This window comes from Mycteria americana, chromosome 3 (assembly GCF_035582795.1).
Source record: "Mycteria americana isolate JAX WOST 10 ecotype Jacksonville Zoo and Gardens chromosome 3, USCA_MyAme_1.0, whole genome shotgun sequence".
In the NCBI taxonomy this organism is placed as follows: domain Eukaryota; kingdom Metazoa; phylum Chordata; class Aves; order Ciconiiformes; family Ciconiidae; genus Mycteria; species Mycteria americana.
This window is the reverse complement of record NC_134367.1, coordinates 123,370,724-123,396,913: the sequence shown is the minus strand read 5'-3', so window position 1 is coordinate 123,396,913 and position 26,190 is coordinate 123,370,724. Positions and strand designations below refer to the sequence as shown.

Genomic DNA, 26,190 nt, shown 5'->3' with positions numbered 1-26,190 from the left:
CGGTGAGCACCCACAGTACGGGCAGGGGCGTGTGAGCGTACGAGAAGCGGTTACCTGCCGGGACGCGGGACGCGGCACGCACCCCCCACGCTGCTCGGAGCCGCCCCACGGCGGACACGCCTGTGGCGACCGGGCCCAACGGCTCCGGCACTGACGTCACCGCTGCGCGCCGGAGGAGGCCCCACCCCCTCGTCGCTCTCCCCCGCCCCACGCGCGGCGCGGGAGGCCAGGCCGCCTGCCCGGAGGTAAGAGCGGCTCCTCCCGCCTCGCCCTTGTCCTCACCCCGCGCGTGGGGCTGCATAGGCATTCCCATCCCCTCTCCCCGAGATGGGCCGCCCGCCTCCCCCCATTCCCCGCCGCTGGGTGGTACGGCTCGGGGTCTCGCGCAGCGGGCGGGCCGGGGCGGTGGCGGGCCCGGGCAGTTCAGGTCTGTCGTTGCGGTCGGAGTTGCTGTTCACGCAACCGGGTGGCTTCGTGTGACTGTAGGGTTTTTCAGAGGCGTCTGAAAAGAGGGAAGCGCGTTGTCGGGCGTCAGGGCCTCTGATGGCTGTTCACAAGCGGGTTATCTCGACCCCCTAGGTTTTCAGTCTGTTGAGAAGAGACGCGGAGGTGAGGTTGGCAAAAAGTTAGCGTGAAATCGCGGCGGTGTGCTGCGAGCAGCAGCCCTGTGCGGGCCTTCAAGGGTACCTCCGGCTCCTTTAGGAAACCGTGTGACCGAGTGTGTTCGGGAATTCGGCTCAGGTGCCCCAATCCCATTATACCATGTCTCTAAAGGATGGGTAAGGTGTTCCATCTTTCACAAAGAGGTGTTAGAACAGGAAACTTTGGTTATAAACTGTTCGGAAAGCCTCGGTTAGCACGCATATCTACTTCACCTGGTATGCATGTGATCAAGCAACCTGCGTGTGGTTGGCTTCCAGGGGAGCTGTAAGTCAATGTTAAACGGTCCACATTGTTCCGTTGTCACAGCCCCAAATGCGTGGACACTCCTCTGTAACTTCCCAGAACTGAGGGTCCAGTTGTGTGCGGTACCGATTCTGTTTGTGAGCATAAACACAGTTGAATGCATGACTTGTTTAATTACCCATGAGAAAGAGAGCATGGATTATAGGCTTTCAGCCGGTGTCAGGCCTTGAGGATGGTGGTACCTAGGAAGGTTGCACTGTAGGCAGTAAACGGTTACGCTCCTATTAAAAGTCAGTAAAATAGTGTTGCAACTCGAGCAGCCTTGAAGACTTGGTAGTTGTTGTAAGAAGAGTGTGTTCTTCAAAGAGAAGATACAGCTTGCGTGTGCAGGCCATGGTTAAAATAGTTCAGCAGCACTCTTTTCCCTTAAGAGAAAGGCAAGTGATACTTCAAATTACTAAGCTCAAGTACTTGTAATAAAGTAGATCCCGTTACAGTTCTCTCATATTGCTGCAAAGGTGAAGATGTTCCTTTCCTTACGCTTTGTCACAGCTTTCTGACTGCAAGGTTAGTTGCTGCTAGCAACTTAATAAGGGACTTTGACTTGCAAATTAAACTTTAGATTATGCTAATTAGAAGGTCTCATCTTTGAGACAAACAAAAATGGAAAGACTTGATTGTAAGATAAATCAAAATTGAAAGGTGTCTGGCGCATTTCTTGGTTTTAAAAATATAAAAGAACACTTCCAATCTAAAATACTTGGATATTGCTAATCCTGTGGCAGTATGACCCTTGCTAAAGAAATCAGAAAGCACTTAACACAAGGCTATACCCCAGAACGTGAGAAACTTGAAAGTTCTTGTTAGAATTCATAGGCTTCCTATCAGAAACGTGGTGCAGAAATCACACAAACCTTTCTGATAAGCCCATTTCTCTTTGAAGTGGTTTAAGATTTCTAGAATCAATTCTTCATCTGTGCACAGTTGCTCTGCTTTTCATATGAACTGCCAGCATTTAGTAAAGATTGTTTGCTTCTTTTTAATGGCAGCAGTAGAAAATTGTAGGAAGTATATGGAAAGGAATGGTGAACTGAGACAAACATCAATTCCTTTAAGTAAATAAACAGTGCACTGGAATGGTACTGGTCACCACACCTCCAGGTAGATGTTGCAGAACCAGAGCTGGAAAAGGCAGCACAGAAAGAAGAAACAAAGGGGATTGATCAAGGGGTAACAATGAGAGTGAAGTTTGATATTGTTAACTTTCAAGATGATGCCAAAGGGATCTCATAACAGACTGTGAAAGCTTTGGGGTTACAGACTTTGTTACCTTTGTCTGAGCTCTCGTTGTTCACTATAACTATTTGCTTTTCTCCATTCTTCATGCAGGCTTGCTACGAGCATTCTGCTGGCAGTGTTCCCCAGGCATGCTGTTCTATATAAGCTCAATTTTTCTGTGCTGGGAAATTGCTCAGGTTCCTTTTTCCCGTCTTCTTCTATTCTTCTGGTTCTTTGTTCTCCTTTCTGTGTCAGGCTGTGGTTACTGCCATGCCCTTTCTTCCTGTGCCAGGCCAGAGTGCATCTCTGTTCTCCATCCTACAATGTTTTATTTCATCTATTTCAATCCCTGTGAAAACTGCATGTCCCCAGCTGAGTTTCCCCAATTCTTCACTTCTGTGATTTTGTGCATCCCTTTTTTTTGCTCATAGTAGTTGGTCTCCTTTTTGTCAGGTTATCAGCTGTTAAATTCTATTTAGGGGATAGGTAGAAAAGATTTTCCCTGTTTTTCTCCTGCATGAATAAGATTGATGCTTAAAATACAAAATCCCACAGTTACTGCGTTATGTTCAACCAAAAAAATGGGTAAATATGCTTCTAATAGTTAAATAGAGTCTTGTTGGCACACTCAAATAATGAACAGCCAAAAATAGATTGACGTTGCTGTTCTAAACAGTAGAGAAAGGTACTGCATGAAGTGCAAATACAGGAAATTGAATTCTGATAAAAGGAAGTACTTTTTCACACATTGTGGAACTAGTGGCTAAGGGAAACAAAGGAGGCCAGCAGTTTAAAAGGATTAAAAAACTCCTTGGCTTTATTCTGGATATTCGTGGTGCTGATACCAGTGGAGAGTGGCAGCAAATTTTAGAAGAGGTAGTAAACTCCATGGTTTAGAGCATACAGGAGCTGTAGACTGGAGGCAGGTTATTTCCTGTTCGCTGCAAATTTGGTAGGACAGAAGTATTCAGTATTGATTGCTGTCACGAAAAAAACCCCACTGGAATACAGACACACTGAGTTTCATCCACGATGCGTAAACTGTTTTATGCAAGGAGACTGTATTTTGCTGTACAAGAAGTTCTTGCTAGGTTCAGTGCAACCAAAAGTATATGTTTTAAAGACCGGTTTAGACGTACAAATTTAACATGACTTTAAAACCCCAGTCTTGAACTGAGCTGTAGTAGCATAGTCTGAGTGTGAGAGCTTTTATGAAAACTTCTCACTAAGAAGTGTTCTGGACATACCCAAAGAAAGCTGTTTTTATCATTGTACTTACTGAAGGGTGTACTGATAGGTTGCAGCTGAACAAGAGCCAAGGTATATTGGATTTGTTCAGAAGAGGAAATGACTATGTCATCAAAGATGTGGAATCCAGGCCAGCTGATTACAGAGAATAAAAATGTTTTACGAATCACACAGATCGAGTTGAAAATTTACAGCAAAGTTGGTTTGTGTGGATATAGATGGGGCTGCAGTGAATATGGGTTGTTTGAGCCAAGCTGAGATACGCTTCAGCCCATGGGGAATATCACATGAGAAAACAGGTAAGTGAGCCTTAAAAATACTACTCCCTCCCTTTAAATTTTAACAATCTTTTAAGACAGATCAGAATAAACTTTGCAAATCCTCTGAGGCTGAAGAGCCTTTATCTCAGTGGCATCAGCAAGAGCCTGATGGCTGAGAGCTGTTTTGTAGGGTTCTTCTGTGTATGCTGGGATGCCGACTGGAGCCTAGCTTTGAAGGCAGGGTTAAAAACGATTGCTTGGCTGTTGCCCATTTGTAATATAGTGCAAAGAGTGCATTGGATAACTACTGTGGCTTGAGTTGGGATATTTTTAAGGGGATCAAGATAAGCCCATTGGTGCATACTTGGTATTTCATGGTAGGCATAATTACTTTTGCAATGGAAATCTTTCTTGCAAACAAGATTGTGAGTTGGCATTGCAAGAGCGTTCTGTCTAATTGTACTAGATGTGCTCTCCAGCTGCCCCAAGCTGGCTTGAAAGGCATTAGTAGCAAAACAGATCTGTGGACACAGCAATGACCAGTGAGCAACTAATTATTTATTATGCAGCAATAATGCTGAGGAAGCTCTGTCACAGATTAGAGCCTATCGTACTTAGAGCTTTGTAAACATGGAATAAAGTGGATTTCTCTTCCCAAAAGAGGTTTGTGATCAAATAACTTAGTCACGATCTCTGGTAGCTTTAAATTTAAGATGCTTGTTCTTTGTTACTCTGTTATCCCATAGCCACAGCAGTGAACTACAGTGTTAGAGCAGAAGGGACATCTCTGCTGTGCTTGCACATCAGCTACATTCACTGCAGGTTGTGAGTCAGAACTCACGAGAGGGAGGACAGTGTCAGTTTTTAGGAGCTGACAGAGATGTTTTGTCATATTGATGTTGCTAATGCATTTGTTCTGAATTTGAGAGCATTTTTATATGCCCTGACCAAACAGTTTTGGGTGTGTGTTGGTTTTCTTTATATAATCTGTAAATATCCATGAAAAGGAGGAAAGTCTATCTGGTTTTTGTTAGATGAACAATCTGAAAAAATAAAAGATCTGAGCTCAGTATGAAGACGAGGCCTTCTAGTGCTTAAGAAATAGGTTAAGAATTAACATGAAGTGTTAAGTGAGTTGCAATATTAAGCAGAATGAAGGATGATAAATTACTTTTGTGTCTTCTGTTTGCATGTTACAAAATATTTGAAATACACCATTTTTATCCTGAACTTGCCAGTTTTAATTCCAGATGAAAACCATGTGCATGACACTGAGCATTTTTTTAATTCTGTCTTTTTGGGGTTTCCTACTGCCACGTTGATATATGCGTGTAGCTTCCATTACTTTCACCGTGCATCTTCAGCAAAATCTCTCATAGAGACCTAATTAGAATTTGTATCTTCCAGTATGACAGATAGTTTTGCTGTGGGGGTGGGTAGGGAGGGAGGTTTGGTTTTGCTTTTTAAGCAAGCTGGCAATTACTTTCCAAGGCTTGTGTTAAAACACCAGATATATTCAAAGATTATTCATAAAAGCCACCTGCAAATTGTCTGCAGTTTCCCTTTTTCCTTTTCTTACCTTTGTATGCCAGTCATGGGTGTGCTTTTCTTGAAAGGAGTCTGCAGAGTTCTTATCTTCATTCTCCTGAAAGATAAATGTGAAGATGGACGATTTTGCTAGTTGTATGGTGCACAATCATCTGTATTTTGTTTGTTTTTATTTAAACTTCCTTAATACAGAATTTACTCAGTTGGATCTTAGATCAATAACCACATTAGCACAATGGCAAACTGCTTCTCATTGTCACCCGTTTAGTCTTTTTTGTACAGTCTGCAGATGATGTGTTTTCTCTTGCTTTCTCCTTTTCATATTTGTGTCTTTTCTGTCGTTCATAAGGTCTGATACTTCCCTCCCTTTCCTTTTTGCAGGTTGAGTATATTACTTGCTCTGATTTATGCTATGTTGACTGGAGAGAAAACAAGGTGTTACTTGTTTTCTAAGCAGAAGTTTACATAAATGTGGTGATGTTTCTGAATAAATGAGAATTTATTTAGAATTTTTCAGAAATTTCAGAATATTCAGAAATTTTCCACCTGTGAAAACTCATAATTTTTGATCAGACTTAAATGCAATGAATAAGTTTTCTCATGAAAATAGTTTACTTTTGTGATTTAAAGTCCTTTTTTTCCCTCAAATATTTTTTTCTTTTATGCTGTTTTCCCAAAAACTACATGGCAGTTTTTGAGCTTAGGGTTAAAAGGGAAAGTTGTTTCTGGTAGAATGATGTTATGAAGTTATACCACGTTTTTCATCACTATTTGTTTGCCTCAGTGTCCTTAATCAAAGTAGGCCTTTTCTCTTCTATTTTATGTTCATGGGTTTTGAACTTTCCTTTGCATTCTCAAAATTAAAGATCTTATAAAGTATTATCATCATGCATACAACCATAGATTGTGTTCTGCATCGTAAGTGTTATTACTTGATAATGAAAATGCTGTCTTATCCTTATTTCCATTAGACTTTCCCATTATTCACATGCTTACCCAGCAAGTATTTTCATAACTTCTCTTATCTGAATATTTGTATGGTCCTTAATTTTTTTAAGCGGAATCTCTGTGCCAAATAAAATTTGGTTGAAAGTCAGCAAATCCAACAGAGGAAACCTGTGTAGTAAACATCGACTTCAGGAACTGACTTAAATTTCTGCTTGTTCAAAAAATATATAGAAACACTTGTAAAAACTTTGTTTGTGGTATAATAACTGAAACATAACTATTGAGGGCAGTATAGCCTTTAGGTATGTTTAGAGAATCACTGATGTGGTCTTAGTTCCTCCCATCCTTGGCCTTGTCATGCTGCAGGTGTGACTGTGCAGTCTGTGTGTTGATTTTGGCAGAAAAAATTTTGCGGGGTTTCCGGTATACACGTTTTCTAATGTAGTGTAAGTTTTCTCTTGTTGATTTAACGTTATCAAAACTATTTTAGGCTGCTGAACGCTGCCTTACTGTTGGCGTATGCCAACACTGTAACATATCGTTCTTAGAGATTAGTAATGCTGAAACAACAGTCTAATGAAAAGAGAGAGGTCCCTATGCAGCAGGAGTAGGAACTTTCTAGTTCCTGTTGAAATTAACAGAAAACACAAGTTCAATAAATTCTTCGCCCTCCCTGGGCAGAAGGAGCAGACTTATCAATGAAGGGTACTGTACACGGGCTAATGTGCAGCCTTGTTCCACTGAAGACTGATGCATTTTTTTCCCTTTCCTTGCTAACTGACAATGTTAAGTAAATACTTCGTGATACAAGGGTGAACTTAATTCTTTCTGGTTCATGAGACAGCAATCGTAGAAAAATACATTTTGGACTGTATCTGTTATCTTTCCTTCTATCTTCCTATTCTTTGTCTTATTCTTTAGGTCTACCTTGGGATATTGGAAAGAATATCATATATGCCCTAGTGACTGTTTATCCTAGCAACTGCTCTAAAATAGCTCGAGTTAGTTTTGATTGGTAACACATTCCTGCCACAGGAGTTTGTTGGTGGGTTGTTTTTTTTTTTTTTTTCCCCTGCTGGTGCTAGATACCCTGATAAAGAGAGGGAGAAAAGTTAGAATTTATCGGTACGTTCATTTATGTCCATCAAATTAAGACCATAGTAGAGTAAGTATTGTAGTGATGGTAAGCTCTGTAGATGATTGTTGAATTGGATTACACATCTCTCCCTGTATGCGTAAATGTGTACTGACAGATACCTTCTAACCAGGCTTAACTGTATTAACAGCTAGGAAAATCTAGTTTCTTCTGTAGCTTTGAGTATTTTTTGTGCTGTATTATACGACTAAAAGTTAACAACAAACAGTGTTTCTGGACTCTTTTAATCAGCCTAACAAGGGTGACTATAATGCAGGTGGCCAGGACAGAACAAAACACAAATGACACTATTGTAAATGGCAGAAATAATTGTATTGGTATTTTGCCTTTCTGTGGGCACCATCTTCTAGGTCCAGCTCAGCTTCCATGCTTAGGTCTGCTGCAGCTGACTGAAACAGTATTTACATGTGTGAGGTACATGCTGGGGTAGGGAGGGGACCTTCAGCATGTCATGGTTAGCATTGTGATTCTGTACTCAATCTGAAAAACAGCTCTGACCAGGATGAAAAGTCATGCAGCTGAGCAGGATTACAATTCTAAACTGTGCAAATAACAGCAGTGGAACTGGGCTTGCTAACTGGCTGATCATGTTTCTGGAATCACGCTGGTGCGGTTAAAACTGGAGTTGCAGACAAGCTTGAGTAGCTCCATGCTGTTTTTCCTCTCAATCTTCCTCCTGTTTGACCTCCAAGAGACAATATAAATAAAAAGAAACCTCTCTCACACATACCACGCTCTTGCCAGGAAAAGGGAAAGATCAAATCTTTATCTAAAACAAACTCCAGTGATGTGACAGCTGTTTGCTGTTTCCTTGCTGTTTGCACTGGCTGTGTGGCTTGGTGTTCATAGATCAAATTTTCAAAGTGCAGTTTCTCCAACTATGTTCCAGCCCTCTGTACTCAGCGGCTGGGTAGTGGGATTATCACACTGATCCTAAGTAGGAAGGACTGCAGTGATCCAGGTGCTCCCACTGTTCTTGATACAGCTTACCAAATGGGCAGGAAAATTATATATTTCTTCCTCTCTTTCCTTATAATGTTCAAAAAATTGTTGCTCAATCAGTAGAAGTTGTAGAAAGTAACATAGCTTTAAGTAACATTAACTCCCCAAGAGAATATGTGATTTATGATTTGAGAGGAATTAAAGATACTGATTGTAAGCCAGCAGCCAGATGGCTTGGCAGTAGCCATGCCATGTTACCATGAATGCTGGGATCAAAAAAGGAGTGCTTTGGGATTTTTCCCATCTTTGCTTATCTCGCCGTTGCTGTGCATAGATGCATCTACAAGATTTCCAGAGTATTCTGAAATCCCCAAATCAACTCAGCTTTGTTATACTGCAGATTATAATACCCCATAGAGAATTCAGAAAACTGGATACAGGGTTCACAAGAAGAATTTCTTGGACCGACTCCTACATCTAGCATTGGAAGATGTAACTGACCCCGACATAACTGGTGCTGCATAACTGGTTTAAAGCTGAAGTAATGTCTGTTCCTAAGACAGGCTGAAGCCATAGCCCCGTTTTTGTTTTGTTTTGTTTTGGTTTTTTTGTTTTGGTTTTTTAGTGTCCTGCCTGTTGCTTGGTGTAGCTCTTTATATACTGTGATTTATAGAGCACTTCTTTTAAACAAGCAAATAATTCCTTTCTATCACAGACCATAAAAGCTAAATACTGGTTTGGGACTGTTACAAGAATAGGTACTACAGTCATGTTGTTTGTAATGCTCCTTCATGCCATTTTGCACAGCAGCTACGAGATATCCCTGAAATTATGGGACCTTTAACTATGTCACTATTGACATTACCTGCTAGAACTCTTCAGAAGTAGGCATTTCTTATAATGTTTAATGAATGAATGCTAATGCTTTCATTGATTAAACGATGTAAAATACAGTCTTTTTGACTCTGTAGGGACTTAATGAAAAGGATTATTAGTTTTGTTTCCTCTTTCCAGATGGAAATGTCAGAAGATGATATTAATATGGAAGAATACCCCACTGAAATTCATGATTATCTTGCAGCGTTTGAAAAATCTCTTGGTTCTGTAGATGAGATGCTGAAGACAATGATGTCAGTTTCCAGGAGTGAGCTTCTCCAAAAGGTAAATAATTTTCCCTTTGACAACCTTTTTGTTATTAATACAAGAATACCTGGGAACCCGAACTGCAATAAAAAGGGTCTGTTAGGCTAGCCACTGCACAGAGAAATAATAAATATGACACTTCCTACCCTTAATACCTAATATTGGAAATTCTTACATTTCTAAGATATCCAGATGGTCTTACAAACTAAACAATGAAATATATGCTCTTCCAAGCTGAAAAGTGATGATCCTACCGGTGAGTCACTTAGGTAGAGGACATTCTAGCTTATTCCTGACCTTCCTTAAAGCGCATGCTGAGTGCTCTTTCATAACGGAGAGGTCATTCACATTTTTGTCCGAGACCTTTTCACAACAAACTTAATGGAACTTGGTATACCCAGAAGGATGTAAAGGTGAATTGACAGCAGTGAGAATATATCTGATTCTAGAAGTCTAGACTTGCAGAACCTGGTGCTTGAAAAACTGAGCTGTCTCCTCTAGCTATGTTATAAGCACAAGTCTGTAAAATGTGGGTTTTTTTCAGGGCATAAAGACAGGGCAAGGTACTGCCTGAAGACTTCATACAAGCCTCTCTATCTTTTAACATTCAAAGCCTAACATGTAATTTCTTCCTTTAGGGCAAGAAAAGCCAGCACATGAGGGAACTTCTTTATCCTCTGAGGATTTCTAACACAAATAAATTATGAAGAAAACAGTCTTGACAACACTAATCTTTTGACAGTATCCATGTTAGAACTAGTGAGCTGTACAATGATGTTATCGGTGTTTCTGGAAATCCTATAGGACTAAAATAATAAATTGACTTTGACAGTCAAGGAAAAAAAACCCCTCATTACCTTTATTCCTCCTTTGCTTTACAGCCCTAAGTATTCCAGCATGCGTTGAACAGTCTACCAGGTAGTGTTAATGTTCATCGATTGTCTGTAGCATACTATATTCACATTGGAGCTTCAGCAATCTTAAGACTTTTTTCTTTTCTTCCACTGATAGCAACAATTATTTTGAATTAAATTTCTGTGGAAAAATAGGGAATTATTTCTGACTATGGGAACAGTAGTCCAAGAGCTTCGTGTCAAGAGATTTTTGTGCTTTTGGCCATATGGGCCTGTGGCATTTAACATCAGACTGGGAAAATGACATGAATACTTGCAGAGGAGAGAATGGTTCTGTGGTGGCACAGAAATAAGCATAGACATGGTGTCAGTGAACTTGTGGTGCAAAAATGTGCTCATTCAGTGTGTATTTTTTTATGAATACATTCACAATTATAAAATGTGCATATTACTAAAATCTGTGCACATCTTGCTCAAAAATGTGCAAATGTTTGTTTTCTTTTTTTTAATTCTAGTTAGAGCCTCTTGAGCAAGCAAAGATGGATTTGGTTTCAGTGTACACATTAAATTCAATGTTCTGGGGTAAGTATGTGGTAGGAGGAAAAAGTAGTATTTATGATTGCCATTTGAACACCTTCTAGACAGCTACAAACATTAAAAATCATATTTCATAGCTAAATAATTAGAAACTTGTAATTACCCTGAGGACCCAAATTATTGCCATCTATAGGATAAATGATGTTGAAACTCCAAATCAAAAATTGGTATTTACTAAAGATGACTTTGTACATGCATGAGGATGTTTTTTTCTGGTTTTTTTGTGGCAACCTTTTCTGTCCTTTTATGGACAGAAAGTTTAACTGTTTTGTGTTTTTGGGTTTTGTTTCTTTTTTTTTTAGCTGCAATATTTGATGATGATAATAGTTTGTCAGATACTTAACAACACAGTTAACTCCAATTCTTATTAATGGTTTATGTGGAAACTACAGTTTTCCTATGTGACTGATTGATTGGGTCCTCACTCATGACAGCCTTCAGTTTCAAAAAAACTTTTTTTTTTTTTTTTTTTGGTAGTATACTTGGCTACTCAGGGAATCAATCCAAAGGAACATCCAGTGAAACAAGAACTGGTAAGATTCTTGCACTGCAATATCTAACTGGCCCAGGACAGTTAATTAATATAGAAGTAAAAAAAGTTTATATCTACGTTTAAAATTGATATGTTGCCATAATAGCACGCATACACTACATGGTGTTATGTAACTGTTCATATGCCCTGCTGGGCTCTCTAAATTAAGAAAGTCGTATGTTTAGTTCCAAACAGTACTATTTAAAGCAAAGTTGTAGAGTCTGCTGAAATTAGAAAAGAACAAGATGATGAATGGTGTCATCTTATCTTTTCTTTTCTCCACCTTTGTTTGAGAATTGGATTCTGAACAGAGCAGCTTTTCACTTATATCTGTTAAATGGAAAAATGTTACATGTCTGATAATAATTTATAACTTCCAGTATGGCAATTTTTTTTTTCTTATAAATACTTGGAATCATGTTAATCTCTGAGGCTGCCTTTTCTTACTTTTGTATGACTCTATAGTGTGGGTGATTTACTAGCAAAGACGGGAAAGAGCTCCCCTCCCCCTTCCAAGTCTTCCATTAATTCATTTTCTCAGCAGTAAAGAATCCAGTTCAGCAACAAAGCTAAAAGCTTTTTTGGCACCAGTTGTATGTGTATTGTCCAGTAATTCTGCATTAGTGACATATTTACAACCTATAATAAATCTTTTAGGTTTGTCTTTATATTCCATTTAGATGCGTGACTACAGTATAGAAGGCCGGCTATCTTGAAAATTCTGCTGACTTAAAAAATCAAATCATTTAGCCTGAAGAAAAAATAGAAATAAAAACTTACAGCTACCTATTTTAATTCCTGTATAAATGAAAATATTAAATCTGGGCAATCGTAAAATACTTAGCTTAAATGTAATCCTTACATAACCAGCGGAATGGAATATAGGACTGAAAAATGTGGAAAGCTAGCCTGAATAACAAGAATACTTCTATTTTTAATTTTGTGAGGTTTTCAGTAGTCTAGACTGTATCATATTAAAAAATGGATCAGTTAATATTTCATGAGCTTTCAGTCAGTTTCTTGTTCATCCTATATTACATAGTGTCTGAATATTGTGTTAATTTAGTGATACTAAAAAAATAAATTTTATCTCTTCTGCTGTAGATGGTTTATGCTGGTATTTTACTTCACAATTGCCAGTCATTTTAACCCTGAAGAATGAGTGAATTACCATAGGCTAGATTCTTACCCAGTTGTCTTTGCCTTTTACAAGTATCAAGGTGAATGAATGCACATTCCTTCCTTCTAAGAGCATTGTCATGTTCTTATTCATGTGGAAAGGGAATAAAAAAAGACTGTCACGATTGTTTTGTTTTTAGAATTGCTGTTCTTGTGTACATACAGGGAATACACGGGGATTCAAACTGTACTAATAAAACTCACATTCAAGCTATCAAGAGTTCATTTCTTTTGTCACGTTGACATTTGTCAGCTCCTTTTTCCCATGTTGATACATGTAGGTTTACCATCTGTTCTCATTAGCCATCTCAGTCACCAAAGAAATATTATAGTCTATCATGATTTCAGACCCTGTAAAGCTCTCCTCATTAAACCTATGTTTTTGATATGGAAAGAGTGGCCAACTTTTTGACAAATCAGTTGCTTATAATGGTCACCGAAGAATTGAAAAATCAGTTCAGTAGTGTAGGTCTTGTGACTTTTGTTCCGGATTCAAAAAGCTGTCAATGGCTGTGTGAGAAATGTGTGGGTTACATAATATCAACACTTATTTAGTTAGCAGTATCCATAAATGTTCTGTTAATCCACATTTATCATTCGGGTATGAGGTAGAACACTATATATATGTGTACATATATGTTATTGTTGTTTGTATTATAGTAACACCTAAAGGCCCTAGAGTTGAAGGCCATATTAGGCTAAATATGTAGACATGAAATCTACCAACCAAACTTTAATTTATTTTGCAGAATTACTGTAAGTGTCCTCTCTAGTCAGTGAGGAGAAGCAGGCACTTAACAGAGGGTGATTCCCATCTTAGAGGGGTTTAGTTACCCTCTTAAAGTAATTTTCTTGATTGCAGAAGTAGATGAGGGTGAGTAGACACATAAATGAGATTAAGCTGGGAGGGTATACTTAGGTGGGGCTGCATCCAAGCCATGCTTTGTTCAAAAAAAAAAAAAAAAGCTCTAGACACCATATGACTAGGGGAGGCTAAGATGGCAAGAAAGTATCCCCTTGCTTTACAGAATAGCAGTGGAAACGGGCATTTTTGTTATTTATGGTCATAAAAGGAACCTCTAGTACAGCTGGAAATTCATCAGGCTGCCTTAAATAGGTTCACTGATAAACCCCCTTGACCATTTCAGGATCTTAACTGCAAGACTTCTGTGTAGTTGCATGTGTAATGCTTGTAACATCTTTGATTTTTTGTAAGATGCTTTTTGGCTTTGCTTGGACATGCTGAATTTTCTTTTTTTTCCCTTTTTTTTTTCCTAGATAGTAGTCAGACAGTATAGTTCATCTATAAATATGTCAAATAGCTAAATATTATTTTGCCATCTTTATGTAGGCTAAACTCCAAATTGAGTTCAGTATTTTGTTTTCTAACTTCACTTGCAAGAACAATTCTCATCTCGCTGTAAATTAGATGCAGAGTCTTCATCTCTGTAGGACTTCATGTTCCTATGACGGTGGATGTCATGCAAATATTGGTATGATAGGTACCTGTGATGGAAAATCTGCTAAAGGGGAAGCCTCAAGTTTGCAAAGAGCCTGGTGTATATATATTTAAATGATGCTGTTTTTCTAGGTATTATAGAAATGTACAGTGTGGAGACCTTCTACTCATTGATTTTATTTTAGCAGCAATCTTGGGAGAATGGTGTGAAATATACTTTTCCTTTCCCCTCCCCCCAGGAGAGAATAAGAACATACATGAACAAGGTCAAGGAAATAGCAGACAAGAAAAAGGCATCCAAACTCGATAAAGGAGCTGCTTCTAGATTTGTAAGGAATGCACTCTGGGAACCAAACGCTGAAAATGAACATACCTCCAAAACTCCTGCTAAAGGAAAAAAGAGAAAGATGGACTAAATTTTTGTTTCCCCTTATATAAATTCAAGACACCTAGACCTTATTTCAAAATCTGTTTTGCATACTGTATGCATCTTGCAGAGGTGCTGTATAGCAACATCTTGTTATACGTAAGAATTTTACAGGATTGTATTTTGTCCAGAAAACTTGTCGCTGAGGTAATCACATTATATGTGTATCTGAAAGTGCCATTTGATGCGAGAGAAGTAATATTATTCAAATAATAGTGACCTGACAGACACTTGCTGGTAATAGATACTAGTGATGTTTTGCTCATAATGCCCAAGAATTCCTTTTTTTTTTTTTTTTTTTTTAAAACTGCTGAATGATTGACACTTTTTTATATGGACTTGAACTCCTGGATATTAAAAAGTCTCAAACAATGCTATCCAGTCTGTGGTCTTTATGCAAGAGCCATGTTTACTTTCTCATTACATCATTGTGTGAAATGCTGTATTTTTAGTGTTGTATAAGGTTTATTCACTGTGTTAAACTGTTTCCTTTTCAGCTTCTGAACTTGAACGTATGCCATATTCCCTTACTTCTGTTGCCTCTGAGAAAGCTGAGCTTCAAGGGCCACAAGCAAACAGCCTGGATTCCACTCTAAGCCACTGTGTCTAGTCAAGGGGAAAAAATAGATAGCCCCAAAGGACAATTTGTAGGGCCTGAAAAAAGGAGCAGGCTGGGTACTGCTATTAGGAAACACCACACGCAGGTACTTGATTGGAATTTTGGCCTCAGTGCTCATCCCTTACTGCTGACACTGACAGAGAGAAGTGTGATCTGAGGTGGTAGGAGTGTGGTCATCCGTTGTGATTTCTCAGATCTTCATCAGGGAAAGCATTCTCTGGTGCAGTAAAAACTACTGCTCTGTTTTGCAAATATTCTATTTGTTTTCCTAAAAATGTGAAGCTTAGTCATTTAGAAGAGGTTGTGTGTTAGGTTCTTCAGAGGAACCTCACTAAATCATTTTTCAGTACACTGCAAAGCAAAACTCAATTATCAGCCCAAAAGCTGTTTAACAGTTAGCAGTAATCTAACCACTTATGAAGGAAAAATAAACAATTTAGTTCACCAAAATGCAGTTGGGATAGCAGTCTACAAAACTGGTTAGGAAATATTGTTAGTGTGAAAGACTAAATGATAAGAACTAATGAATCCAGAATACCTGTAGTACTGCAAGCTGAATGATGTACAGTGGACGGTTACTCTCCTCAGAGTTGTACTGCATCATGCCATGCAGAAAATGGACTAAATTGAATTAGGTGCTAAAATGAAGGTTCTCTTGTCATTGACTATCTAAAAATATATCTTTGAAAGTAAAAGTTCAATACATTGACAAGTTTATTAAGCGCAAATAACTGTTGCACATCTCTAGAAACTTTTTCAGTCACTGGTATGAATTTACATATTTTTGTTTATGATAAACTCTTTGAATAAATAGTAATTCCTTCAAATTGTATATATGTTCATGTAGGTACCTAACTTTGCTGCCTCAAATCTACAGGATTGTTCATGTGAGTACGCATGTCAAAGGCCCATAAACATTTTCCAGCTGAAAGCTACAATGAGAATGCTTTATTTCTACAGCTTAATGTCATGGTTATGCAAAACGAAGGAGCTGTTGGAATCAGGAGTCTTTTTTTGTGTGATTAAGGTTAAAAATGCAAAGACCCTACGTGTGTTCCTGACCAAAGACAGTAATACTGGTGTAAAGCAGTTCTTCTCTTAGTGTGCTCAGTAAGTTTGGACAGAGTTTATTTGGAAGTCTGTGTGTCCTGTCTTATATTCCTTTCAATGTGATACTGCAAATGATATCTGTAGACTACTATGAACAGATTACTGGACTTTGTGTGGATGTAGAGGTCTGCATGTGCAAAGCATGAGGTTCAAAATGTTAATCTCAAAACCATCAATTAAAAAAAAAAAAAGGCCAGGTGTTCTATGAACTAACTGGGGAGACAATAGGATAGAAGTGGTCTGAAGTGGCACAAGCCAGAAGCAATTTAATATAGAGATTTTCTGGGAGATAATGTCTTGTACTTTTGAGAGGCATTGTCTTGAGGAAATGAGTAGCTCAGCTTGTATTTATGCACAGTGCTGTTGATTAAAAGGGGATTGAAGGACATTGCCATTATATGTTTTTCTTCTTAAGCTTCAATTATAGCCTTTGTTTTAAAAGGATAATTTCTGAAAAGGATCATAATTCAGTGTCCAGTAAAGTACACAGGTTTCATTGGTAAATGTTTAAACAAGAATAATGCAAGGCTATTAGCTAAGACTTACTGAGGTAGAAGTCCATCTGGTATAATTAATTATATACAGGTATTTGGCATTTGTGATAGGGCAGTTTAAATAGATGTAACAAATGCAACTTTGTAAACTTTTTTTTTAAGGCTTGTATCATTCAGCATGGCTGTTCACAGCCTGCATTTGTGGCTCTTCTTTTCTAACACAAAGAAAACAACCCAGACAAATGTGCCACAAACTAGGAAGCGTCACCATGTGCTTGTTACTCACTAACAGCCTTATTACAAAGAGGCTTAAAATACAAGATCATGAATGCTAAGTGTTTTTTGTATCACTGAAGTGTTCTTGGAACATCTAGACTTCAGGATAGGTATTTAACTTTACTGAGGTCTCAAATATGAAATGACTTGACTGAACATTGTTTGTGGAAGTTCCTCCCTGGAAAAGCTACATGAATATTGGAATAAAAAATAACAACTTTCCTGCCTCAAAATAGGCAGCTGGTAAGAAGAACATTACTGCAGTGGCTGTGTGCATAAATCTGTATGAGCCATAGTTTGTAGAATGGTTCTACAGGGCCTGAAAGGGAAGGAAAACATCTGGGAGACTTCTAGTCTCATTGCTGCATGTGCGGAATATGGTGCAGAAATACCAATTCTGCATTAGTTAATGCCAGCGTAATGCAAAGAGTTGCTATTATAACAGCAAAAGTTATTAGTACCAGTGAATTAAATTATTAATGAACTTAAGATATTTAAAGAGAACATTAAGTTGTGTGATGCCTCCCTGCTTTGTCTTGATTTTACTATAAATATGAGTTAATATGAGTTAGACATATCAGCTAAGAGAAGCACTAACAAAATTGCTGTTTCTGGGAATGTTTTTAACTAATGCAATGACAAAATTATGTAAAACTCTTAAGTTATACTAGAAATATATATGTAGTTGGACTAGAGGCTAATCGATGTCAGAATTAGTGTTTCATGTTCAGGTTTTTAAGTTAAAAGTGAAAATAGTATTTATTTTGTTAAAGATTGTGTTTTGATACATGCATTTAAGGTGTTACCTGTTCTTGGAACTCTTCTTGCTTTCTGGTCTTTGCACCAAGCAAGTGATGAGGTTGGTAAGAGCATGTGAAGTTAGCAGCTATGACTAGAATTTGATATGAGATTGCATGGCGAATTTTCCAAGCTGACAAAAAAAGAAAAACCCAAACTTCAGAAGAGAAATTAAAACGCAACGCAAGATTTTAAGACCCACTAGTGTTAGTGTTAAATAGCTACATTAAAATAGCATATAGCACTTGGGGGTATCCGGGAAGCTCTGTGCTTGGCAAAATTTGGAGGTCATTGGATAGCAGGGACTTGCTTTGACTCATTGACTTTAAAGTCAATGGGAGACTTTCCACTTGGTCCCCAAGGACTTTGGTCCTTGAATTAGCGTGGCTTCATTGAACTGTTACGGTTGGACAGGAAAAGTAAATTTCTCAGTTATCAAATCAATGGCTCAGGACTTTGTAGTAGATGTCTGGTCCACTACTTGGTGTTTTTTCGGTCAGCAAATTACCTTTTTCTTAGGTGCATCTTTAAATGTCTAACGAAAGATTTCCTCCTCACACAGCTATGCTTCTCAAAAAATTACTGCAGGGAGAAAACTACATGTCATTAACTGTCCTAGCCATGTAAAGAGATTCTTACCATAACAGAATGGGCATCTTTGACCTGAGAAACTAGGTCTTCTCCCCACTGTGTAAAGTTTCTGCAGATCTACTCCTAGAAAACCCCTCTCTCTGACAGAGAGTTTACTGTGGCTGCGAACAAAGGAGGAATCTTACTAGATCTTAAATTCCCACCCCATGAGTTGGGAAGTCAACACATCACTGGTGCTCATTTCTACTCCTTCAGTATTTTTATTATTAGAGAACTGCATCCTCAAGAGTGGATGTTTTATTAAGTCATCCTATTTTTTCCTGGCCTTGAAAATCAATACTAGCATGCAGTTTTGTCAAAAAGTATTAATGTTGCAGTTTCATTGGAAATATCCTCAAAACATAGTTAATGTGGAATGATAAAAGTTAAACAAACTTAATTATCTCAGAATTAAGAATTTTCTTGGATTTAAGAGGGTAGACCGAAATTCACTTTTTAACTGTGGGGCTGGGACCATTACAAATGCAAGTGGAAATCTTGTTTTCCATAGTAAATGACATAGTTTGCCCAGGGATTGATGAAGACCTGGTTCTGCAGCCCCAGAAGAAGAGACTTTGGTTACTTGATTAAGGCTTCTATCAGCTGTTGGCCACAGGAAGGCTTTTGGAAGTCGTGAACAGCAAGCTCCAATCTGTAACTGGAAATGCGGGTGGAGGTATAGTGGTGTAAATGGCATCCTGTGGCATAAGGTTCCTTCTGGCAAGATCTCACTGAACTTTTGACTCAATTCATGCAGATTCTCTTCTACTGAAAGCAACTGCAAAACCCCCTTACACCTAGAAAAAACTTCCATCTGTTTAACATCGCTACAAGCTGGGATAGGTGCCAAGTTATCCATAAAAAAAAAATTAATTTGATTGGAATGTCATTTCTTTCTTCCATCAGACACAGCTGGCTAGTAATGTATAGCTGCTTTAGAGAGTTAAAGTGTAAGGAAACAACAGCAAACTATTTTTGATGCAAATCTGGAGTTGAAAAAAAATTAACTTCAGCTAAACAGTAACATGCAAATCAGAATATAATTGGAGAAATTACCATGAGGCTTTGCAGAGATGTTCTGCTTCTTCAGAAGAGTAAGTATGACAAACTTCAAGCCAACGAAACTTTCCAACTTAAGAGAGGCCAAAATAATTGAAACTGGTTGCATCCCAAATGTGGGCAGGTTATTCCTTTGTCATAAACTGAGATGTAAAGATGCCAAAACAGGGCATTAGTTAAAAACACTATGCAAGTTTCTTAGTTAGAAGTTTACTTGCCAGTGATTAAAAAAAAGCATTAGGCTACAGCAATTTAGGGGAAATAATACAGAAAGTTAATAATGCAATTTGTAATTTAGAATCATATGTGACACATATTAGGAAAAAATGCATTAAAGTTCTGCAGTGTGACAGTGTAATTTTTCTTTTTGCTAATATGCTTTGAGTGATATTCCTTGCAGAGTTCCAGAAAGTCCACATGGATGCATTTGTTTTGCACATCACTCTTGGCATCCTTAGCATTAGTGGTAGTTTTTTTGGTTTTTTTGGTTTTTTTTCCTTCAATTTCTACTTTCCAATATGATGCACTTGTAATATTTTACTGATAGAACTAACAGTTTGCTTTTTTGCTGACTTTTAACCTTCCCTGTAGGAGAAGATTACAGATCTGTGGAATACTTAGTGCTGGTGATCTAAGAAACAGACCTTGAACTGCTCAGTTTTCATCAGCTGTACCAAAGGGAAAAGAGCAAAAGCTTGTTTTTACTACTAAGCTGAGTGAATATGGCGTGGAAATCTTGTAATGGCAAGGTATCAATTCTGTAAAGTGATATATTTCAGAGGGGATACTAAATTTGACTGTGAATAAAAAGCTTTATAAATGGAACATTTAAGAGGCTATCTTTTACTTTTCAGTGTAGGGTTGCCTTGACATGCATCATTTCAATTTGGCAGCCCCAGCAAGTGGATGGAAGCAATTCAGTATGATAATTCAGTATTGCCAAGAGGTTTCTTCTCAGTCTAGTGTGGACACATTCCATGGACAAATTTAAAGCCTATATTAAGTGATAGAAAGTGGGTCTAATTCAGCACTATGTTGTTCCAGCTTTACATCAAGACAATCTTGATATGAAAGGTACCTATATGGGATATCCAAAGAGTATATGAACAACAAAATAATTTTCAAGCTAAGGATCACCTCAAATTCATGGTGATAGATCTTGCATAGCAATGATCCAGAATAGGCAGAAAAGAAGCAAAACTCAGCTGTGCTTGCAAATAAGCTCTTTTAAAGTAGTAATTCTAGGGACAGATTCTTCACTGCTGTTTACCAGCAGAGTCTGTTAAAGTAAATGAGCGGCTGCTGAGTTATGCAAGTGAATAAGTTGTCTGAAAAAGCAGTAGTTTTTGATACTCTCTCATTCGATATGAATGTCATTTTCATGAATATATTGTAGTTTTTGTTTCCTAGAATGTTTATTTTTTCTTTGTCACTTTAGTGTTTTTTGGCCTTACGGGAACAAATTAGTCATTGTTTAATTACTGTCCCCATTATTAAAAGGTGAGAAGGAGAAATGCCTAGTAACAAACACTATCAAGTTGGGTAGCATAAACAATCTTTTTAATTTGTTGCCCTGGGCTGACAAAACCTACTCCCCAACTCACACACAAGACCAAACATGTCTTCTCCTGCAAAGCTTCCATGAAGAGAGCATTTCCTCATGGCAGTTAATCTCATGAGGTGCCATCTGTGTATGTACACATTACACATCCACCTGCATGTTATATATCTCCTGAATGGCACCAAGTTCTTCTCTTGGTGTGTAACAGAATACAAAGTGCATATTAGTGAAATGCTATTGCTGGAGACCGTGTATAACATCACAAGCTTAATTGTCTATTACTTTAAGCCAGTTTAACTCTTGATTTCATTAGGGCCACAGTAGCAAAAATGCAGCACAAAGGAACTAAGAATTTGGCTTTATGTAGGTATGAATGTCTTTATATAACAAAAACAGTACTAAAAATCTAGCTGATTCTAAGTCACTGACTTCTAGTGATATTTACTGGTCTGTTAGTTAAAGTCTATTTCCTCGATGCTTTGACAGTGTTTGTTAAGCTTTGTTTACCTTTTATTACATAATGGGCTTACAACTGATATTTCCACACAGTACCTCAGCTTCTTATACTAATGTTCTGTTCCTAGATGTTTATAATTTTGCCAGCTTTTAACTACTTGTATTGGACTTTTTCATGTTTGGTCTCTACCGTGGCTGATTCCTCCTCCCCTCCCCCCCCGAAAGGTTGAGCAGTTATTCTTGTAGTTGTTCAAGAACATAGTTTGTAAAGTGTTGGCCACATTGGCAATGTTAGCTAAAACTTCTGACTGTGTTTTTCTAAAAGTTGTAACTCTCCTTCATTGAGGTAAAAATTTGAAACGCGTTATCAGGATGTTAAAAGAAAAGTTATCGCAGTGAAAATCTATCCAGATAAGGGGTCTAGAGAAACCTCAGAGAACTGCATGGTAGACGTTGGCCCTTAATTTGCTTGTGTTCCAGTTTTCCCATGCATGGTCATCAGCATTACTGAGCTCCCAGCACAGTTTTGAAGCCACAAATAGCTTAGGGAGGAATATGGGCTCTGCAATTAAAGTCCAATTTATCTCAGATGATGACAGGGCTCTGTAACATACTATAGTTGCAGAATTGCAGATCTAGTACAACTTTGCAACTTTTAACAGCATTGTTTCAATTTAGCTTTATTTGGATTTCAGAATTTAAAGAAGTTAATGTAGACAAAGGATGCTCCTATGTATCTGATTAATTTACATTATAATCACACTTGAGTTCAACTTCACACCAATTTAACTAAAATGGAATTAATTCACTTATGTCACCTTCCTAAGAGGTAACTCCAGTGAGAGTGTACTGTTTACTGTTTTCACTGTTTAAGTATGCTGAATGTATTAGAAATCTGAAACTTAAATTTTTGTCTCCACTCAAACCATAATGAAAAGAAGGGTTACAGTTGTTATACTGGGTGGTTGTGGGCTTTTTCTGGTGGTTTTTTTTTTTTTTTTTTTTTCCTTTTTTTTAAGCTGTGAAGCTGCTCCAGGTTTAAGCTGGTAAAATGAAGTCTGGTCCATTTAATGTATTCTTTTTAATAGGTGTTCTTGGGCTGTGTACAATGAAGTATCCTATTTTGTGGAAGACACTCAGATCATTAAAGACTAAGAATTTGATCTCATCCCTTATATATAGAATTACACAGAAGAATTTTGGTAGATAAATGAGTCATTTCTGGGCATAGGTTAGTATTTCTAGAGGTACCTATACCTTATAGTGCCTCTTTTTTCTTTTTTTTTTTTTCATTCCTGAAACCAGGGCAAACTGCCCAGATTGAGACTTGGCCCACTTAAAAAATTTAACAAGAACAAAATAAGCTTGGAAAAACTACTTTTCTTTTTTTTGTCTTCTGCCACCTAGGTGAGGTTGTGCTATCAGAAAAATTAAGGGCTAGATTTTACCCTTGGATTCGCTTGCACAGGTTTTCAGAAGGCAAAGAGGCCAGATTCTGACATTAGATACAGTGACTTCTGACTTGCAGAGTTTCCTGACCCCATGGCACTACCATTCCCATAGCAAAAAGCCAATATATAATTGAGCCAAGCTTTCAGTTAATGCACAGTGGTAAGCTCATCTGTGCCCAAAAACAATTTGAGGTTCAAAGTCATTTAAGACAAAGCCTGCATTGGGTAGCCTGCTGGCCTCAGGAACCTCAGTGGCCATTACCTCAGCTGGCAAAGATTAGTAACGATTTACTCTATTCAAGCGTCTGAGCCAAAGTCCCACCAACAGCAGGAAAACAAAAAACCCAAAAGCTGATTCTCAGCTGGAGTGGAGTGGTATTAACTGGAGTGACTTTGCTGGCACTGTGTGTGTTAACACATCTGTGGCCCCCATGTTGTTAAGGTATCTGAGTATTTCTTTGTGACATAACTGAAGAACACATCTTAACACTTAGGTTTTTGAAAACATCTGGAAAATGAACCAGACAACTAGAAGCTTAGAAGTTTGCCATTTTTCCCTATTTAGTATATCTGATACTTCCTTATTTCAGTAGGTTAGATTACTTGTATTAATTTTAGAGAGGCAAGCATTTTTCAGTTTGATTACAGCACAACAAAGAAGGTGTGTAAATCCTCATGTTTAATTACTTTTGTGCTTAAAGGCCATTTCATCTCTTTTTCAGTCTTTCATCTGCTTTTCCTATGCCCGCCTTCAACATAATTCAACCAGGTGGCTCTCCTTCTGCCTCTGAAATTAGATTGAATGAAAGAAATACTGCCAGAAATTCTTCAGGGCTTCTCACAAGTTTGTGCTCCTTGGGCACATCTGTGTGATATTACCTAAATGACAGCAATTGCTACAACAACAAGATCTATTAAAACAGGGAGGACATCTTATAGTAGGTTAAATGAGTTTAAATTAAAAGGGAAGGTGAACAGCATATATATCCCTTGAAACCAGTATACACTGTTGGATTCCTTTGCAGCATCTGCACAGAAGTGTCTCTCCCAGCATCCTCCACAGAGTCCTCTGCACCCCTCCAGAGTGGGCAGCGTTCCTGCCCCCAAACCATTCATCCGTACATAATACAATAAAACAGATGTTTGTTCCTTTAACCACTTGATACATCTCAGCAAGAAGTGGTTGACTCATCAAAGCTGTAATACTATAGCTTGATCTTATCTTTCATGGAATATAATCACTGATGGTATCTGCTTTGGCATGGGTTACCTTGTTTAAATACATAGGTGCATCATGCATGGTTTAAGCAAACACAGCAGCCAGGTTAAATGGTTCACCAAAAGACTTATTTGCCCCTCTTTTTTTTTTTTTTTTTTACTTTTTTTATTTGAGCATAACAAAACTCATGCCCTGATGAGGCTGTTACTTGCTTCAGTCACCACTGCACTTCTAGGCTCAGGAGCTTATGGGAAGCCATTTTCTTGTACCTCACAAAAACCCACCTAGAGGCCATGGCCACCACCTAACTTCTGCCCCTTCCTCCCCCAGCAGTGCCCTTCAGAGAGAGACGCACATCCTAAAGGCATACAAGGCTCATCCTGAATTTGGTGGTTTGTGTGTGTGTGTTTTTTCCCCTCTCTGTACTCACCCAAAGAGTAAAGGCTCACCCCTCTGCCCTGCCCAAAGAACCTGCGGCCTCTGTGCACCATTTTGTGGTCAGTCACTGCCCAGCCCCAGGGCTAAAATGGCGGCGCAACCTGACAGGCTTCAGCTCACGTGAGCAGGGCTGTGAGGTGTTGTGTTTGCCTTGCAGCATGTTTTGACCTGTCCTTCGGTCCCTCTACAGGAAAAAGGTAGAATTTACTCTTCCTAGCACTTCTTATATCTATAAAGTGCATCTGTGTCACTGAAGGGAGGAGCAGCTCTGCAAAGAGGCAACGTGGGGCTATGTTACTGAGGAAATGCATTTAATGCTTGAGGAGACCCTTCCTTACAACCTCTGTTAGAGGTGCTGTGTGGTGATACTGCCTGTTTGTTATTTCCTTACTGCCCTCTTTATGTTTCCCTAGCATATGCCATGGGTGGGAGTGCTGTGGCAGGCTGCTCAGGGTGGCTTTGCTGGGGACTTCCCTGTGGTTAACATGGTGGCAGCTGTCACACCCTTCTCCCCGCAGGCAGCCCCGGAGGAGGCAGAGGCTGAGGGAAAAACTGGCAAGGGAAAGCGGGAAAGCCAGTTTAGACGAGGCCTTTGACACGTGGTCTCAGTGACAGGCTCTTTCGGCAAATTTTAGCCTTGCTGTTTCTTTTCCACTTGGTGGCAGCAAAGGAGCATCAAACAGGCCGGAGGCAGCGGCGAGAAGTGCTTTTTTTAAAGCCTTAGAAATCTTCTCCTGAGGTTCAGGGACAAAAAAACGAACGGAAAAATAACCCAAGCTTTCAAAATCTTTAAAAATACAGAAATACTGCATTTCTAAGACAAGTGAAACTGCTGTTCCACCCATCAGGTAGTCATAGTTAAAAATGCTGCTTTTCTTACCTTATTTCTTCTTAGCAAGCCTGTGTAGTAGACTGCACTGTGTCTTTTAACTTTGGTAGATTTTAGCAGCTTTTTATGAGCAACCAGTTAAATTTCTATATGCTCTGCTTAGTTTCTGTCTGATTTCTTGAAGAGGTTTTAAAACTGGTGTGTGTATATGTGCATGTATGTATATACATAATGTAATCTCTGTATGATTGGAAAGTAATACATTGACTTCTAAATTCAGCTGAGTTTATAGACCTGTTTCTACTCTCACTTACACCTGTTTTATACTCATAGAAGGCTGCTAATGCTGATGGGTTTGCTTCTAATTTACAATGGTGTAAGCAAGAAGCGGATCAGGTCCTTGATTCTTCCACTCAGGATCCTGATAGATTGCAAATATTGAGTGGAAAAGGGCAGTGTTTCTCAACTGCAGACTGGAGGACAGGACCCCAGCTGGTGCAGCGAGCCATGCTCTGTGGACTCTAAAGGCTTTGCACTTCTTTGGGAATGAAGTGATGCAGATTTACCAGAAGGGCTAAGCAGGTGTTGACTTGTCTTCCCTGCTTACTGCCTATCAGTCCTAGCTGGCATGATGTGTCATGCTAGGCGTGTTGTTTGAGGTGAGCACATCTGTATAGTGCCCCATTCAGATTAGGGTAGTGTCCCTCCCAGTGGCATGGAAAAGATGGTCTAGGGCTGCAGCCTCGGCCAGCAAAAGTGGATGTTCTTCTATT

General features: G+C 38.7%; 1 protein-coding gene across 2 annotated transcripts; it reads left to right on the top strand.

The window, feature by feature from the left end:
• Positions 1-90: 90 nt before the first annotated feature.
• Positions 91-15,912, top strand: C1D (C1D nuclear receptor corepressor). 2 transcript variants are annotated; one of them, XM_075496864.1, is made up of 5 exons: positions 91-245; positions 9,301-9,447; positions 10,799-10,865; positions 11,358-11,413; positions 14,975-15,912. In XM_075496864.1, exons 2-5 carry the CDS (start codon positions 9,301-9,303, stop codon positions 15,071-15,073), a joined length of 369 nt encoding a protein of 122 aa, XP_075352979.1. In that variant the 5' UTR covers positions 91-245; the 3' UTR covers positions 15,074-15,912. The 2 variants fall into 2 exon arrangements, with proteins under 2 accessions (XP_075352979.1, XP_075352978.1); XM_075496863.1 differs by lacking the exon at positions 14,975-15,912 and adding an exon at positions 14,290-14,853 and having other exon boundaries at positions 92-245.
• Positions 15,913-26,190: the final 10,278 nt, after the last annotated feature.